Source organism: Amphiprion ocellaris, chromosome 8 (assembly GCF_022539595.1).
Source record: "Amphiprion ocellaris isolate individual 3 ecotype Okinawa chromosome 8, ASM2253959v1, whole genome shotgun sequence".
In the NCBI taxonomy this organism is placed as follows: Eukaryota; Metazoa; Chordata; class Actinopteri; family Pomacentridae; genus Amphiprion; species Amphiprion ocellaris.
In genome coordinates this window covers 11,888,309-11,905,661 of record NC_072773.1, presented here as the reverse complement: position 1 = coordinate 11,905,661, position 17,353 = coordinate 11,888,309, and the positions used below count along the sequence as shown (strand labels likewise).

The 17,353-nt window shown below is 37.4% G+C and overlaps 1 protein-coding gene across 2 annotated transcripts; it reads right to left on the bottom strand.

Annotated features, from left to right (window-relative positions):
- Positions 1 to 2,239: 2,239 nt before the first annotated feature.
- Positions 2,240 to 16,441, bottom strand: slc66a1 (solute carrier family 66 member 1). 2 transcript variants are annotated; one of them, XM_055012912.1, is made up of 8 exons: positions 16,296 to 16,441; positions 10,507 to 10,700; positions 10,285 to 10,414; positions 9,735 to 9,822; positions 9,140 to 9,294; positions 8,951 to 9,043; positions 5,557 to 5,742; positions 2,240 to 3,122 (listed from the first exon to the last, which is right to left on the bottom strand). In XM_055012912.1, the coding sequence occupies exons 2-8, from the start codon at positions 10,695 to 10,697 to the stop codon at positions 3,036 to 3,038; spliced, it is 930 nt and encodes a 309-aa protein (XP_054868887.1). In that variant the 5' UTR covers positions 10,698 to 10,700; positions 16,296 to 16,441; the 3' UTR covers positions 2,240 to 3,035. The 2 variants fall into 2 exon arrangements, with proteins under 2 accessions (XP_054868887.1, XP_023132234.1); XM_023276466.3 differs by lacking the exon at positions 16,296 to 16,441 and adding an exon at positions 11,777 to 11,891.
- Positions 16,442 to 17,353: the final 912 nt, after the last annotated feature.

The following is a 17,353-nucleotide window of genomic DNA, read 5'->3' as shown; positions in this document are numbered from 1 at the left end:
TTTCAAGTGGATTGTGTCAGTAAAGTCTATAGCTTACATCTGAGCATATACAAGAGGTATTTGGCTATCATGAAGAGGAATGTAAATTGTCAAATGTAAGTTGTGTGTACTTACAGCATTTCCTCTGTTCTGTGGAGGTCACTAAGAGGCTGGAATTTAACGTTGCATTATTTGTTCTTCTTCTCTGTTCTAGTTTTATAGATGGATAATGTACACTGATTGAACAAAACGCAATGAATTCCTCATAAGAACTTATCATCATCAGAATAGCACACACTGTTACTTGTTTAAACATCACAGCCTGTGCATGTGACTATGCTTTGCAGGAATGAACCGATCAAGGCTGGGGTTGCAAACATGGTTTATTTTTTTTTAGGAGTTAACCCTGCAAGACACAAATATAGAAAAAAAATTGCAAGAAAAATAAATAGAATTAACAAAAAAAACCTAATATACATACATACATACACACACACACACACACATATATATATATATATATATATATATATATATATATATATATATATATATATATATATATATATATATATACATACTCAAATGCAGAGGAAGAATTAGCCCAAAATAAAACTAAAAAATATAAATAATAATAACGACAATATATACACCTAAATCTAGATTAAAATGAGCAAAAAAACAAAAAAGAAGAAAAACAAATATAGAAAAAAATAATCAAAAAATAAAGTAAAACTAAAAAAAAATCTAAATAACAATATGCAAACCCAAATCGAGAAGAAAATGAGCAAGAAACCCAAAAAAGAATATATATATATATATATATATATATATATATATATATATATATATATATATATATATATATATATATATATATATAAAAAGCAAATACAGAAAAAAATAACAAAAATAATACATATATATCATAGAATTTTTTTTTTTTTAAATTTAGCTGATGTATTTCTGCAACAGTGAGTTTTACAGGGTAAAAAGACGTGTTGTGAATGATAGTATCCTGGAGGACCGCTGTTTTCATTTATTTTATTGGTTTTTATAGTTTTGACACCACTTTTATGTGAACTCGCCAAAGTAAATTCCTATTAGCTGTTTCAAAATAGTATGAAATCTTGAATTACTGCCATGGTCAAGCAAAGAAAACACAGTCACAAACTTCCACTGTTATGCACTAGTTGTTGAACCACTGCAGATAAAACTGCATTGGGTTTCAGCTGTGTTACTCAGAGGTTGTGGACTCACCGCTGATGGTGGCAGTCCTGCTGTGCTTTGTCCGGCTTTTACTTTTTGCAATGCTGACAGCAGCCCGAGCCTCTATTCTCTGTCTCACACACACACACACACACATTCTCACACACAGAGCAAACACAACCTTTCATGTGAGATGTGTGTTTTAGCTAAACATGGAGAAACCTGACCAAAGATCTTGTTTTCCTGTGGGGGAAAAAAATGTCCCACCGACAGAAAGATTCAAAGGGAGAAATACCAGCATTTAAAGGTAAAATGTGTCTTTGTGCATCACAACACTGGATCCTTTAAAAAAAATCTAACTTTTTCCGATGATTTTCCCAAATGAGGCCTTTTTGGTTAGTCACAAAGGATCCCCTCCCCTCTGCTGCTGGTAGAATCATCTCATTAAGAAATTCCCAGTATATAGAGTTTATAAACAGCCTCTTGTTCGTCCCTGGTGATGGATGGATGCGTCCTATCACTGGCTCTTCCTGCAAACTCCCCAAGCTGCTTAACGGTCTCTGCCACTGTTTCACAACCTCACACTGCAGCACCCCCAAATACACACTTACTGAAACTGCGGTATTTTTTGTTTTGACCTTACTTCCTCGGTGGGTGGGCCCTTACTGTTTTCAGTTGCATTATGTTTAATAGTGAGGGGAAATGGGTGAGTGTTATGAGGGAGGAGGGTGCTGCCGAGAGGCCAGCGTGAGTCTGCTAATGAAGAAAAACAACACGGCTGTCAAGGCCTCCCAGAAGCAGGCCAAACAGTCGCTGGAGGTTGAGGTCAGAGAAGGCAAATGGCCAAAGCTCAACATTAAGGCCAAGAGCAGACCTTGACCTCTGGTGGGCCAAAAAAAAGTGGGAGGTGCAGAGAGGAAACTGTAGGGGAGGGAGGGCCCTGAGAGAGCTTTTCATTCTCAGGAGCAGTTATTATAAAACTCAAAAATCACAGCAAGAAGAAAACTGGAACACCAGTGTGAAAGAAGTGGGATAAGCCTCAATGACACAATTAAGACTTCATTATTTATTTGTTTATTCTTTACTGTGCACAGACATTAAATACATTTAACATTTGTCAAAGTACAAAACAACATTTGTGGTAAAATGTGCAAAACAGAGAAGATGAAAATGCATGAATGGAGGAAGAAAGTTAACATCTGACAAGACTTTTATCAGAAGTGTAATCAAAACTGGTATAGAATATGAGAATAGAGGGGAAAATAAAACTTTAAGATTACAAGTAAAAAATGCTTGAAAGACTTTTTTTGTTAGGTTATATTTCTGGCTGAAACTGAATCAGTATGAATTCCTTCTTTTCCAGTCAGACACATCACTGCCCGGAAACAAAAGATGCAAGTTACAGGAAGTGTTCTGAAACACTGTAAACACGAGTCAGAGGCAAACTCAGAGTCAGAGGCCAACTGTTAAAGTAATTGGCAAATTAAAAGCACCAGCAAAATCCTGTGTGTAGTACAGTGACTCCCACCAGCACGTTTCTGATATCTACATATGGTCTGACATTAAACTGAGCGTTCAGGGTGACGGGAGTTTCATTCTATGCCCAACATTTGAAACCCTGAACTGTCCCTTTAAAACTTTAAACAATAAAAATCAGTTGTCACTGTACTTTGCAGATTAAAAAATCCCACTGTAAACAAAGAATATTCATGCATAATAAATAAAACTACAAAATTAAAGAGTACGGTTTGTATTGATCCTGAAGTCATGTTGGAAAAGTGATTTTGAAGATTGCACAGTAGGAGAGTGTAAGCTGAGGTCCCTCCAGTACACTCTCAATGTGTCGATCAGGCCCTGATCAGAGGCGTCGTCTCCTCAGAGCTGACGTCCACGTGTGGCCGAGCTTTGCGATAAATTAGAAACTGCACTGAAATCTGAATCACAGTGTTAAAGAAATCTAAGGAGATTCTTTAAAAAAAAAAAAAAAAAAAAAAAGTCTTTTTATTGCAAATCCAGCTAACGTCAGAGGATTTCAACCAGAAAAATACACATCTCTGAAGAACATGAGACACTTGGTTCTTCTGAGCTGATTATTTGACCACAAACTAAGAGATTTACTAGCACACTAATGTCTGACATAAAAATGCATTTTTTGCTGAACAGCTGCCAAAGAATTCTCCATGAGAAACTAAGATTACTTAAACAACTAATTGGGCTCAGGGCCAAGCACTAAAAATGTAACTGTGTGACATTGTTACTAGTTATTGGCCCTATAGGCGCATTATCAGTTAAGGCATATTCTGTATTATTGCCTAATCTTACCCTTGTTGAGGTCTTGCATCAAATTCTAATTTTAACACTTTTAGTTTGTGTTGTGCTCACATGATGAATATTCCTTTAAAACAAACAAACAAACAAACAAAAAAAAAACAACAGCATTTCGTCAAACTGCCAAAACTGAAACTCTCAAAACCTTGCAGCCTGGCTGTAATATTCCAGCATTAGCACCTTCAGTTGGTGTCATTAAATGAGACGTTCTGTGTATGTTTGTACATGTACACCACCGTTCAAAAGTTTGGGGTCACTCAGAAATGTCCTTTTTTTTTTTTTCCAAAAAAAGCATTTTTTTTTTCAGTGAAGATAACATTAAATGAATCAGAAATACAGTCGAGACATTGCTAATGTTATAAATGACTATTGTAGCTGGGAAAAGGCAGATTGTTTATGGAATATCTACATAGATGTACAGAGACTCATTTCCAGCAACCATCACTCCTGTGTTCTAATGCAAGGGTCAGGAACCTCAAACACTCAAAGAGCCATTTGTACATTTCCACAGAAAAGGAAACACCAGGAACCATGGAACCCTTTTGACATTTAAAATGAAGATAACACTACATATATAGTTTTTTTTAACCTTTATGCTATGTATAAAAAAACTATAGTGTGTTGCATTTATGAAATCAATTAACTGCTATACAGAAAATGAAATTACATTAACCCTAAAAAATGTTGAATATAATCGCTATAATTGCACCTTGAGTTTGCAGTAATTTGTGAATGTAGTAGACGGATGAAGAATGCATAGGTTTAATTAATCTTACGTTTCATTTCAGTTTAGGCTAAACACTGGAAATAACCAGACTGACCAATGCTACAGCATCTCTAAAGCTCACATCATCTATACACCACTTAATCGTCATTAGGGTCGTGGGGGGCTGGAGTCTATCCCAGCTGACTTAGGGTGAAGGTAGGAGACACCTGGACAGGTTACCAGTCTATCACAGGACTATATACAGAGACAAATGATCAAAATCACATTCACATCTACGGACAGTTTAGAATCACTAATTAACCTCAGCATGTTTTTGGACTGTGTGAGGAAGCCGGAGAACCCGGAGACAACCCACACATGTACAGGGAGAACATGCAAACTCCATGTAGAAAGATGCCAGGAAATCTGGGATGCGAACTGGGGATCTATTAGCTGCAAAGTGGAATTATTTAATATACTCTACCTTAATTATTGAATGTCTCTTAGCTTCAAACTTTATTCATGTTCGTTCCTGTAGCAGGTGCATAGTATCAGAAACACTTCCAAAGCCTACCTATGCAGAGATCTGGTGACTCGTTTATTAGCCCTAAACTGAACTCAATATGTTAAATATCTCTTTGGCTTTTATAGTCAGGTCTTAACAATGACAGGAAGAAAAGCTAAATGAGTCAAAATGTGTAAAATGTGCCATGTCGCCAGGTACAGAATGATGAAACACAACGACAGAGTCTGATGTGGTATAGAGACAGTCAGATTCAGCACACAGTGGAAAAAAATACTACCAATATTTGTCTGTTGGCTTGGTGATATTTTCGATGGTTGGGTCTCAAGGCTTCATTAAATGTACTTTTACAGTTTCTGGCTCTGACAAATGATGGAATTCAGGTGATTTTTTTTAAAAGATAACATACCTTTCCAATTTGTCAGCAGGTTTTGGGGTTCAGAGGTGACAAGGTGCACAAAACACAGCATCAGGTGTGGAGAGTTTCTGCAGTGTCCTCATATTAATTATAAACCAGGCCATCTGATACTTTGGTCTATGAATGCTGTGCAATGTAAAGCAACTTAGTGGCCTCCAGGGGCCAGTAGTGCAGCTTTTACAGTCTTGCTGCTCTGCTGGCAGCAGACCAATTTCCCTGCCAGTGCCAGACCTTTGATACTGTATATTATGTTTCCACACACAGAGTCACAAGACTCCAACCTTTCTATTGAACTATTCACTCTGCCAGCTCAGCATTGCCTACAATGTAGCATGTACATGGGATTAAGGAGAGCCCCAGAGGCCCAGCAGTAGCCGCCATGGTAAAGGATACAATGAGGTCTAAGGAGAGGGTGCCGAGGCTGCCAATGAGCCAGGGCAGGTGATGGACTAGGTAGCTGCTCTCGCCCTGGCCCTGGTCAGGGTTTTTCAGTAGGACACTCAGGCCATATGTAGTGTTTCCCAGGATAACCAACGCGAACAAGAAGTAAGACACTCCCTCTGTTGACTTCCTCTTGAACTGTGGGGAGAAACAAGACAACGGGTGGGGAAGTGGTGAGGACAATAAAGGTTTCAAAAGAAATGCATGACATTTTACACAGACACCACAGACAGTTTACAGCAGGAATGAATACATTCTTGTGTATTATCACTTAAATGTTAAAAGATTCAAAACTGTATACCTCTCCATAACAGCATTGTTTCTAAATTGACGAGTGTTATAGCTAATGAGCAAATCACAAACAAATGAACATGGGAATATAATAAGCTGTGAACACCAGAACTTTCTCGAGTTGTGAACCTATGAGCTGCAGTGTGTCTCCACATGGAAAAGAATCGCCTGAAAAATGTTATTGTGAGACTTTAGAAATGTGGTAAAGGATATAGAAAGCTCATTGACCTACTAAAATCAGCAGCAGTAATCTAGAGGTACAGAACAAGCTACAGTTCCACTAATCAGAGCTATAGTGGTGCAGAGCTAAAATGACGCCACAAACACTGAACCATCTGCACAATCCAGCTTTGTTCAGATGAGAAGAAAAAAAACTGCCCAGTTCAGAAGGAGTTCAGCATGTTTAGCATTAACCTGTCTGGGACAGCCATGGTAAACGCATAGTCCTGACAGTGAAGCAGAGAGGTGGGAGTGTTAGGATATGGGGTTTCATGAGTGCAAAAGATGTTGGGGGGACATTTATAGATGGCACAAGGAACGCCTGGAAATAAACCAAAATACTGGCTGACAAAATGACTCCCAGTCTGTAGAAGTTTGGCAGAAGAGGAATATTGTAGCATGAGAACGATCCAAAGCACGCTGCCAAAATCAGTTTCTAAAGAAGAAAAAAGTGACAACTACAACCTGGACGAGTATGTCTGTAATGTGGATGACAGAACATTCTTCCAGTAATTTGGTGTCCTGCATGCAAAGGGGGGTTGATTCTGTCATAAAAAAATTAAGATGGACATGTGTGAACGGGTGTTCTGACTTTTGTTGACTAGGTTCCTACTAGTGGGCCTGTAGTTTTAATAGAATTTATTTACATAAGAGCAAATACTCTCATGTTCAACTTAGCAGTAATACAATTACAGTGAGGTAATAAACGCACATTATATATAAACATGACATTATCTAGAACTACTACAGACCTTGTTACACTGTTCTATATGTGATTACGTACCTACCATGTTAATGACCACTTGCACTGTATTATTTATTATTTTTCCGTCAAGGAAAGCAGCGGAGTTATGTGACGATCGACGTACGTTTATCTGTCTGTCTATTTGTCTGTTCGCAACATTACTCAAAAACAGACTAACGGATTTCAATTAAATTTTCAGGAAAGGTCAGAAATGACAGAAGGACCACCTGATTAGATTTTGGCAGTGATGCAGTTTATAGTCTGGGTCCACGGATTTGTTAAAGATTTCTGTATTGCGAGATAGCAGCATAGCATCACTGTAACTACAACTACAAGTAAACTTTGGCAGATGTTTGCAATCCTACTACAAAGCCAAAGCTGTGGACTTACTGCTACACTATGTAGAATTATATTCTATACCATGTATTGTCACTTACACTATACTATGTATAATTAGCATAATAACTGATCATTCAGGGCTCATGTACATTATACTATGTATAATAACTGATTACTGCAGTCACACTAATTTCACCTATTTGTCACTCCAGTAGTGAGTATAATTGTGTCTGATGTGTGCTTGTGTTTTTTTAGTTTAGTCTTTTTAAATTTATTCTTCTGACGTTATTTGACAGGCAGACAGGAAAGTAGGGGAGAAGACCTGCAGCAAAGGGGCGAGAGCTGGAATCGAACCCAAGCCACTGCATCGGAGAATCTAGCCCCCGTTTATGGGTCACCTGCTCAGTTGATACCAGTTGAGCTATCTGGGTTACCCATTAAATGTATTCTTTTCATAGTATTAACACTTATTTCTGTACTGTGAATGGATGGGAGAAACATCATCCTGTTTAACTGTGTATACATATATTGTGGAATGACAACAAAGCTGACCTTGAGTTGAGTAATACAGCTTTAAAAAAATAATAAAACTAAATTAAATAAAATATACACTACCATTCAAAAGTTTGGGGTCACCCAGGCAATTTCATGTTTTCCATGAAAACTCACACTTTTATTAATATGCTAACATAATTGCATAAGGGTTTTCTAATCATCAGTTAGCCTTTCAACACCATTAGCTAACACAATGTAGCATTAGAACACAGGAGTGATGGTTGCTGGAAATGTTCCTCTGTACCTCTATGTAGATATTCCATTAAAAATCAGCCGTTTCCAGCTAGAATAGTTATTTACCACATTAAGGATGTCAAGACTGTATTTCTGATTCATTTAATGTTATATTCATTGAAAAAAACTGCTTTTCTTACAAAAATAAGGACATTTTCAAACTTTTGAACGGTAGTGTACATATTTGATATTCATATCATAGTCCACAGGTGTGTATTCATACTGTCTTTCACTTTATACTTCTGTGATATGTCAAGACTACAGAAGCAAAAGCAGCTTCCATGCTCGATCTCATTCACTTCCATTTTCACCTGCTAAGTTTTCAGGTACACTGAATCTAGCTTCTTTCACTTTTGTATGCATTTCTTGCTTCATCTTGTGCAAACTCAGACAAAATGAAAACAATCATTTATAATCCCTTTGGGACATAAATTGCACTGGCTTCAGTTTTAATCCGCCAAGATTAAATTTCTTACTTCAAGTTAATTTCCAAACCCCATGTAGAGCACAGTTTCTGTTCTCACTGACCATTAGGATGTATTAATATTCTGGTAAAAAAAAGTAAAAGAAAAAATCCAGCATGGGAGGTTATTATTACTTAACTCTTATATGATTTATTATTTCCCCATCTTTATTCTTTGAACATCTCCCAGGACTTTTCCCAACCTCTCTACAACAGATAACTATTTATTGTTTCTTATTTATTGTAATAAATATGGACTTACCCAAACTATTTAAACAACAAAACAAGTGCAATTACAAAATGAAGTGAAACAATTAAAAAATAGGAAGTCTGCATTAGACAGCGACACTAATGTAATTTCAGGATGAGTATACTTTCTCTTATCATCAGTATTAACCATTTATTATTAGCAGTAGCATGTGAATTAGTATCAGGTGATGTCCACCGCCAGCAGTAAGGAATATGTACTGCTAAATAAACTACACATTTGTTGTACTTACATTAGTGTACATCTGTGGAAGTCTGGAACAGAGGTAGAGCACTGATGAGATTGAACCGATGGAGAAACCTATGATCTCTTTCGGGGTGAAAGCCTAAAGTGACAGCAGGGAAAACGGAACATTACAATAACCAGATACAAGGAGTTCATTTCCTTCAGATCAATATTTGAAGAAATAAATACAACTCACCTGGATTGAGCTGACATCAGAGGTTGAGAGCAAGGAGCGACTTCTAAACCCAGATGAAGTCATTTCCTGCTGGATGCCTACTCCCGGGAGGTGAGTGAGGCTTGCGGTGAAGCCGAGGATGCAGACTAAACCCACCACATTCAAAACCCTCCTACCTGGTGAAGAAACAGCACCCGGGTTTACCATTAGTTCTGTGAAAACTGCATTCCATCAGACGAAGGTTACAAAGGTCCTTAGTGAGGAAGCAAACGCCACAGCAATGTGAGGCATCCTTACAGGATCCAGAGTTTACCCTGTTTGTCTGCCTGGACTACTGTTGGATCACTGTTTATCAGCTCTAATATGAAGCACTTGATCATTCAATAACTATGTCAGATAAAACACATCTTAGCAATATACACTGCCTTGGTAACAACTGGCTATGACGACAACAGGGGGTAAAATACTATGCAAACAAAGGTGTGTATCTTAAACCAAATAGAGCAGCAGAATGCAAAAAAGGCCTTGAAACACGCACAGCAAAAGGTAGGAGTTTGGCTCTTATATTGAGACTGTAATTAAAACAAACAAGCAAACAAAAAGACTACACACTCACGTTCAGCCACTCTGTTGTTTATCTTGTAGTATGTGTACATGGCCAGCATCACCAAGTCAGCCAGAACATAATAAATGGCTGTATATGTCTGGATGTTGGGAAGAAACAATTACAAGTCACACACAAAACAACTCCTCATGGAACTAATTTTAAAAAGCTGTTTGTATAATTCAAGCCAAAACAATTGTTATTTGTATCTTCCTGTGCAGTCCATTGTAATGCTGCAACAACTCATCAATTAACAGAAAGATGCTAATTAACAGTGTGAATAGATACTAATATTTAGACATTGATGATATTTTTCTAAGTCACTGATTAAAAAACAATAATTACCTGGTAACAGCTCTAAAATATGACAAACAAATAGTTTTGATAGGTTGCATGGAAGAAACGCAAATCTTAAGACATCATATCTGTTCAAAGAGCATTTCTCATTGATATTTTTGAGTTCAATGGATTGATCTACATGAATATTTACAGATTGCCAGATAATATTCTTGGTATGAGAACAAAATTACACTGAGGCAATCACTATATCCCTACAAGTCACCTGAAGCGGAAGCTGGTCTGCCAAAAAGGAGCCCACCAGATTGCAGGAGTCACCTCCCAGCCACAGCAGCAGAAACCAGATAGAGAGGGCACTGTCCATATTCCCTGTTTTACATGAGCTATAGTACTGTCTGCAATCAGAAAGAGCAAACTGAAATATATACTACATTTAAATAAAAAGGCAAATCCTCCATGCAGTCCAGACAGGAACACAAACACTTACGGAAGTGAAGACACCATGAAACAGAGGATGGACAAGAGGCCGAGGTAGATGCTGGCCATATCTCTCGCATCCTGGGCACACTCCCCAAGCCCTTCCCAAACCCATTTGGACCCATTAGGACACAATGAAGTGAAGTTTCCTTGGGTGGCCCATCCAAAGGGGCTACGGGTGAGGACTCCGTCTGTCCACATATTCTGTCAGGGGAGAGAAGCCTCTGTAAATATCCACCTAATTAAAACAATAACTTCTGTTCTGACTATGTCACCAGGCTATAAGCAACGTCTACACAGTGTATTAACTAAGATACAATCTAAAAATGGCATAAAGAGCTCAACCACAGAGATAATCTGATGTTCCAGTTACAGTCCTGTCCATGAAAACTGTGGCCAAAACTGAGGTTAAAATGACAGAACGTTAGAAAACATGCGCGCTGAGATCTCGACACCATAAACTTTTCTTTTAGACAATGTAAACCATTAGCAGGAGTTAAAAATGTTAAATAATTACACACGATATGAAGTTGTCGATCACTAGCAGAAAAAAAGTGTTAGTAACTGCCCTAAGCAGTGACACACAAAGGTTGATGAAGAGCTGCTTTGAAAGTTATTCAGCCACAGATATTCCTCTGTTGACACTCATATGATCCTGTTGCGATGACAGCTAAATCAATGTGGATTATGGGTTTGTTAGAGACAGAGATCGATACCTGACCAACAACAGGTACAGGCACATTAACCGATTAGTAATTGAGGCATTTTCCATAAATAGATGGGCAGATAGTCGTTGAAGGAGGCTTTCTAAACGGTTTCTGTTTCTGTTCGGTTTCAATTGCTTTGCCATTATGTGTTTTGTGTGTGCAGTGTAATGGCCACAAAAAAGCTATCATCCTTTGTTTTCAAGGCTTTCTATTGTGCAAGCAGTGTCTGTATGTGTTAAGTTGCGAAAAGACATGAATCATCAACATGTTAAACAGCTGTTAGAGTGAACATAGTGTGCAGCTGATCGTTGGAGCTTATCTCATACATCACCGAGTCAGTGTTTCGTAAATAAAATGTAACTGCAATGCTCGGAAACCATTTTTCACACAAATGACACTGAAAAGGAAACCAGACTTAAGCCAAATCATTTTTAGCTCCTTAGCTAACTAGCAACGGCAACTACTCAATTGATGGCAGGATCTCGAATGTGGCTTAATTTCAAAAACGTCTTCAAACCCAACATAACGAGGTGTACCACAACGGGAATAAATAAAACATTAAATTTATCTTGCCTGTGTGGACGCCAACATGCCGACAGAGTCCCTGGAAGAACAACAGGCTCGCTGTTCTGGGAAAACGCGGAAGCAGCAGATAAACAACTGGCTGTGAGCTGATTGGTCTGTTTTAATAAGACTCGTCACGTGACTCGCTAGCGCCAAAGCAGGCTCAAAGGACTTTCACAATAAGAGCTTAATGTAATGAATGTTTTATATATGAATGAAATAATAAATCCATCGATTACATCGTTCCCAGCTGCCTACAATAAATATTGACATCCATTGATTTTAAATTTAGCACTGATCTCTGAAATTCATTTCCATTTGAGAAATTAATGAGTTACCATTTTGAGGGATGAGAAAGAAATCAGCATGATTTACATTGCGACAGGATATTCTCTAGTTAGGTAAAGTTGGCAAGATATTCACAGATTCGGACTTCCGGCCTCAATAACTCATGGGATATACGTTGTAAAAACATAAACAATGCCTCTTTCAAATCGTTGTAAGCTAGACAATGTGCTACAAGGCCAGTTTTATCAAAAGTCGCTGTCTTTCAAGCTGCAGAAATAACATTGATGTCTATGAGCAGCCGGCTGTGCGACGAGTGAACAGAGACCGTCTGCAAATAGCAAAACCGCTGCAACAGCGAAGAGAGGCACTACACAAATATTCATTAACTTAACTTTTATACACTGTAGCGTCACCAAATTTACTGGAGCCATCAATTGTGTCTTGCTGGTCATACTACAACTCTTGGTTTGATGCTAAATACAAAATCAGAATTTTAAGGAATTTTCATTATTTTATTATTATTTTATTAGGCATAAAATTCAATAACTTCACTCTTATATACTGTAGTGTCACCAAATTTGCTGGAGCCATCAATTGTCTCCTGCTGATCATACTACAACTCTTGGTTTGATGCTAAATACAAAATCTGAATTTTAAGGAATTTTCATTATTTTATTATTATTTTATTAGGCATAAAATTCAATAACTTCACTCTTATGAATTGTAGTATCACCAAAATCACTGGAGCCTTCAATTATCTCCTGCTGGTCATACTACAACTCTTGGTTTGACACTAAATACAAAAATCTGAATTTTGAGCAATTTTTATTATTTAATTATTATTTTATTAGTCATAAAATTCAATAACTTCACTCTTATGCACTGTAGTGCCACCAAATTCACTGGAGCCATCAGTTGGCTCCTGATTGTCATACTACAACTCTTGGTTTGATGCTAAATACAAAATCTGAATTTTAAGGAATTTTTTATTAGTAATGAAATTGTTGTTATATATCTCAAATATTTTTTGTTGTAACAGATAAAAGTGCTCATCCATTGTTTGGGTAGATTGTGCAACATTAATCACCAAAAGTAACTGAATTTTAATGATTTGGGTTGTTTATTGCCATGTCAAGTTGTGCACACTATTTAGTGTGCATGCTTGTGTGTGAAGTTTAAGGATTATGAGTAAATTAGCTTTGATGGCTCTTCTCTTGATGTATGTGGGGCTATACAACAACTTCAACAGAAGACAATTGATGGCTGCAGTAAATTTGGTGACACTACAGTATATAAGAGTGAAGTTATTGAATTTTATGACTAATAAAATAATAATTAAATAATGAAAATTCCTTAACATTCAGATTTTGTATTTAGTATCAAATCAAGACTTGTAGTATGACCAGCAAGACACAATTGATGGCTCCAGTAAATTTGGTGACGCTATAGTGTATAAAAGTTAAGTTATTGAATATTTGTGTAGTGTCTCTCTTCGCTGTTGCAGCGGTTTTACTATTTGCAGACGGTCCCTGTTCACTCGTTGCACAGCCGGCTGCTCATAGACATCAATGTTATTTCTGCAGCTTGAAAGACAGCGACTTTTGATAAAACTGGCCTTGTAGCACATTGTCTAGCTTACAACGATTTGAAAGAGGCATTGTTTATGTTTTTACAACGTATATCCCATGAGTTATTGAGGCCGGAAGTCCGAATCTGTGAATATCTTGCCAACTTTACCTAACTATATTCTCTGGTCAGACTGTTCAATCGTCAAATATTTATTAAAGCTGTGGAACAAGCTGGTGGTATGCTTTCATGTTAATGTTACACACAGTATCTGTAGAAGTGGGAGGACGTAGCTGTGCTCACACATTTCACATACTCTCATCACATATCAACAAGCCTTGTTAAACTGGATGATTGGCCCCACAACGTAATTCAGTCATTAGCCATCATTAGTCCTGCGGCCTCCGACATTCTTCAAGCTAACTTTGCATTTTAGTATGCCGCCGTGAAAAACTGTACACCTACATTATATAACAGAAGTGAGTAATCCTGTGCAAATTATTTAAATGATTCAAAATCTTCTCTCAGTCTCTCAATAATTGCATTATTTCTTGGCTGAACAGTAGAGTGCTCCATCGTATGAACAATTCAAACAAATTGTGTGATTTCTAATCAACCTAATTACATGAACATTGTTTAAAAATTGCCTGTGAATATCAGAATTTGTCAATTTCGGACCTATAGGTCCTGTCTATCTGCATGTCTACATCATGGCATCACATACAATGGTCAATATATGATTCAGAGACTTATGAAGTCCATGGGATATATCTTGCATACATTTTTATTAAAAGTTTTTAAAAAGTGTTTTATGTTAATTATGATCATGTCTTTACAAATTCCATAATTATTTTTTATGATATAAAATCGTATTTGTATGTTTATATCACTTATTAATTAAAAAAAAAAGACTGGATATCACTGAAACGTCAGCTAAATAACCGTCCAAAACAACCACCTTCTAATTAGCTAAACAATAATAAAATGAGCTTATTCAAAAATTGTTTTGATTGTGTTCTTTTTATTAAGTTTAGATAATCATGACAGATATTTCTTTTTGGCAATATATCAAATTTTATATGGAAAATAACTAACTGTATCTGTGTCCTAGAAATCACTTTCAACTAAGTTACCCATTACAAAAACACCTCTCGAGGAAGTGTGTTGATTCCAGATCACATGACCTGCTCCACATGATGTCATTTCCTCCTGAGGAAAGGAAGGCTTTCTGACTTATTTAATATAAAGTAGTGTGTGAGTCAAGTGTGGATTTTTCGCATGTCAACAGGTTTACGACAATATCTTTATAAATAACTTTCAATATCAATTTTACTCAATTGTGTATACTCTACAAATGTCATGTGGTGTTTGGTTATAGGTGGTCATGTTGATTTTAGGCCTGAAAACAGCAAAAATGTCAACTATGATACCTGTCAGCTATGTTACAAAAAGTTCCACAATTATATATTGACCCATAAAAGGATTGCCAGTGACTAAAAAATAGGATTGTCTGGGACGTCGCAAAGGTGGAAAAGGACCCAGGAGGATAAGTGATGATATGAATCAGGGCAAACAAAGTTGCAGCAGTAATTAGGAGGAACAGAATGAGACCTTGTACAACTATTCAGAGCAACAGTGGCTGTCCTCCTACCTAAACTGACGTCATAGCGGAATATTATTACAATCAAGCTCTGAAAACCAGACAGGTAAGTGCTACAGGGGTTATCAATAAAAAAATGAGTCTCTGTGGCAGCTTAGACAATGTGAAGAACAGTGCATGTGAATCTATTCAAATGACATCCAGAAAACAAAACAGAACAAAACAATTAAAAGAATGCATATTCCTGACAGCGAAGAACCCCGATGTGAGTGTGATGATACGAAGCAGCATCTGTGCCAAAGGTGTTGGAGAGATGATATTTGTATGTAGCACTATGTTATGAATACCAAAATACTGGCCGACAAGATGACACCCAGTCTGGAGAAGCTTAGCAGTAGAGGAATATTCACCATAATAATGATTTAATGCACACTGACAAAATCACGTGAAAACTATGAGCTGGACCAGCATGTCTGTCTTGTAAATGACAGAACGTTTCTCAAGAAATTTGGTGTCCTCCATGCAGACGAGGGCTGATTCTGACATTACAAATAAAGGTGGACATATCGAGGATTGAAAAAATAAATATTTGAATCTCAATACTGAAAGGGACACTGACATCCTACTGGTGGCCCTGTATTTAATACGCTTTTTTTGTTACTGAAGAGCAAAATGCCAAAATCACACAATAATTTCTAAAGATGAAGAAAGTGACAAGTATGACCTGACCAAGTATGTCACCTGACTTGAAACCAATAGAACACCTTTGGGGTTCTTAAGGAGAAAGACAAAACAACACAACTCCTACAGCAAAGAGCCACTTAAATGGTGTCAGAACATCTCTCCAGAAATGTGTTATCCTCCATGCTGAGGCCTGATTTTGTCATAAAAAACATAAAGGTAAAACATCTAAATCGCAATAATGAAAGAGCTACTGATTATTGTTAATTATGAGACAGCTAAACATTACAACAAAGCCAGACTTTTAAAAAAGATGTTTATCTTCATTTCAGGACATTTTTCAACACTGCATACATGCTGTATCTAAGGACAGTCTTCAAGAGAATCTCCTACCTGAAAAGACGAGATGTCAGACTTTGAATGAAAAGAAAGACAGAGGAATCGACATTTGAGTTGATGCACCTAAAGTGTCAGCTGACAGTCTGTGAAACTGACGACTCAGCAGCTCTCCTCACTGATGTCAGCGAGTGTTGGTTGGATTTCACGTTTGCTCCACTCACAGCACGTGCTCCCGGCAGACTGCTGCAGGACTCTGATCTGTTCAAGTGATTACAACATCAAGAAGTGAGAGAAATGCAGAAGCTGCATATGTTACAGACCAAACACAGACTTCCTCCAGGAAAAATGCAGCAGTTCAGCTCTTTCTGTGTTCTCTTTGAAAGAAGGAAATTGTGCTTTGCTTTGTTTAATGCCTTCTATTTACTATGTTTTACACCTGGAATGTGTACGATGGCTTAATAGAACTGTCTAATGTAACTCAGGTCTTATTTATGTGTAGTAGCGTGTCCGCTAAAGCGCCACAAGGCTGACAGCTACTGTAAATAATGTATAGGAGGAAATCACTTTAGTTTTTAGTCAAATCAAAGCAAAGTAAGTGTTATATATTGAATATTCTCTGCAATAAATCCAAGTAGACTAATCAATTACAGAATCCAATTTCTATTAGCTACAGTACTAGCAGTGGAAAACAGACTTGCCAGCATATCAGGAGCAAACATAAAAACATAATTACAGCCTTTTTTCAGCACCAACAGAATGCATGTAGGCTCCCGTGGCAACATGATGCGTCCAGTTTACGTCGTGTGATTACACGGCTTCATTAAGTGGCATTACTGATGCACAGCTTGGCCGGTTTGCAGATATAACGTGATCCCTCAGCTGAGAGTCTGTATGGCTCAGAGTGAACATGATCAGAAAACAAGTGCTGATACTGAACCTGCTCTGGAACAGGTTAGCTGTGCAGCATCATTTGCCGTGGTGATCTAACAGGCTGAGTGGTTTGTGACAATGAGGTATGTAGAGCCTAAAGCCAGAGTTTTCACTAACTCAGTCTCACTTCACAATACGCTCCTCTGGCATAGTGGATGCAGACTCATATTGACACATTTGAG

What these genes read in the sequence shown, in the direction of transcription:
- slc66a1 (XM_023276466.3), bottom strand. An exon ending in TTCATGGTGTCTTCACTTCC is followed by an intron (nt 10,415 to 10,506) that starts GTAAGTGTTTGT and finishes TTCTGATTGCAG; the next exon opens with ACAGTACTATAGCTCATGTA. An exon ending in CCCTCTCCTTAGACCTCATT is followed by an intron (nt 3,123 to 5,556) that starts GTATCCTTTACC and finishes ACTGTGATTCAG; the next exon opens with ATTTCAGTGCAGTTTCTAAT.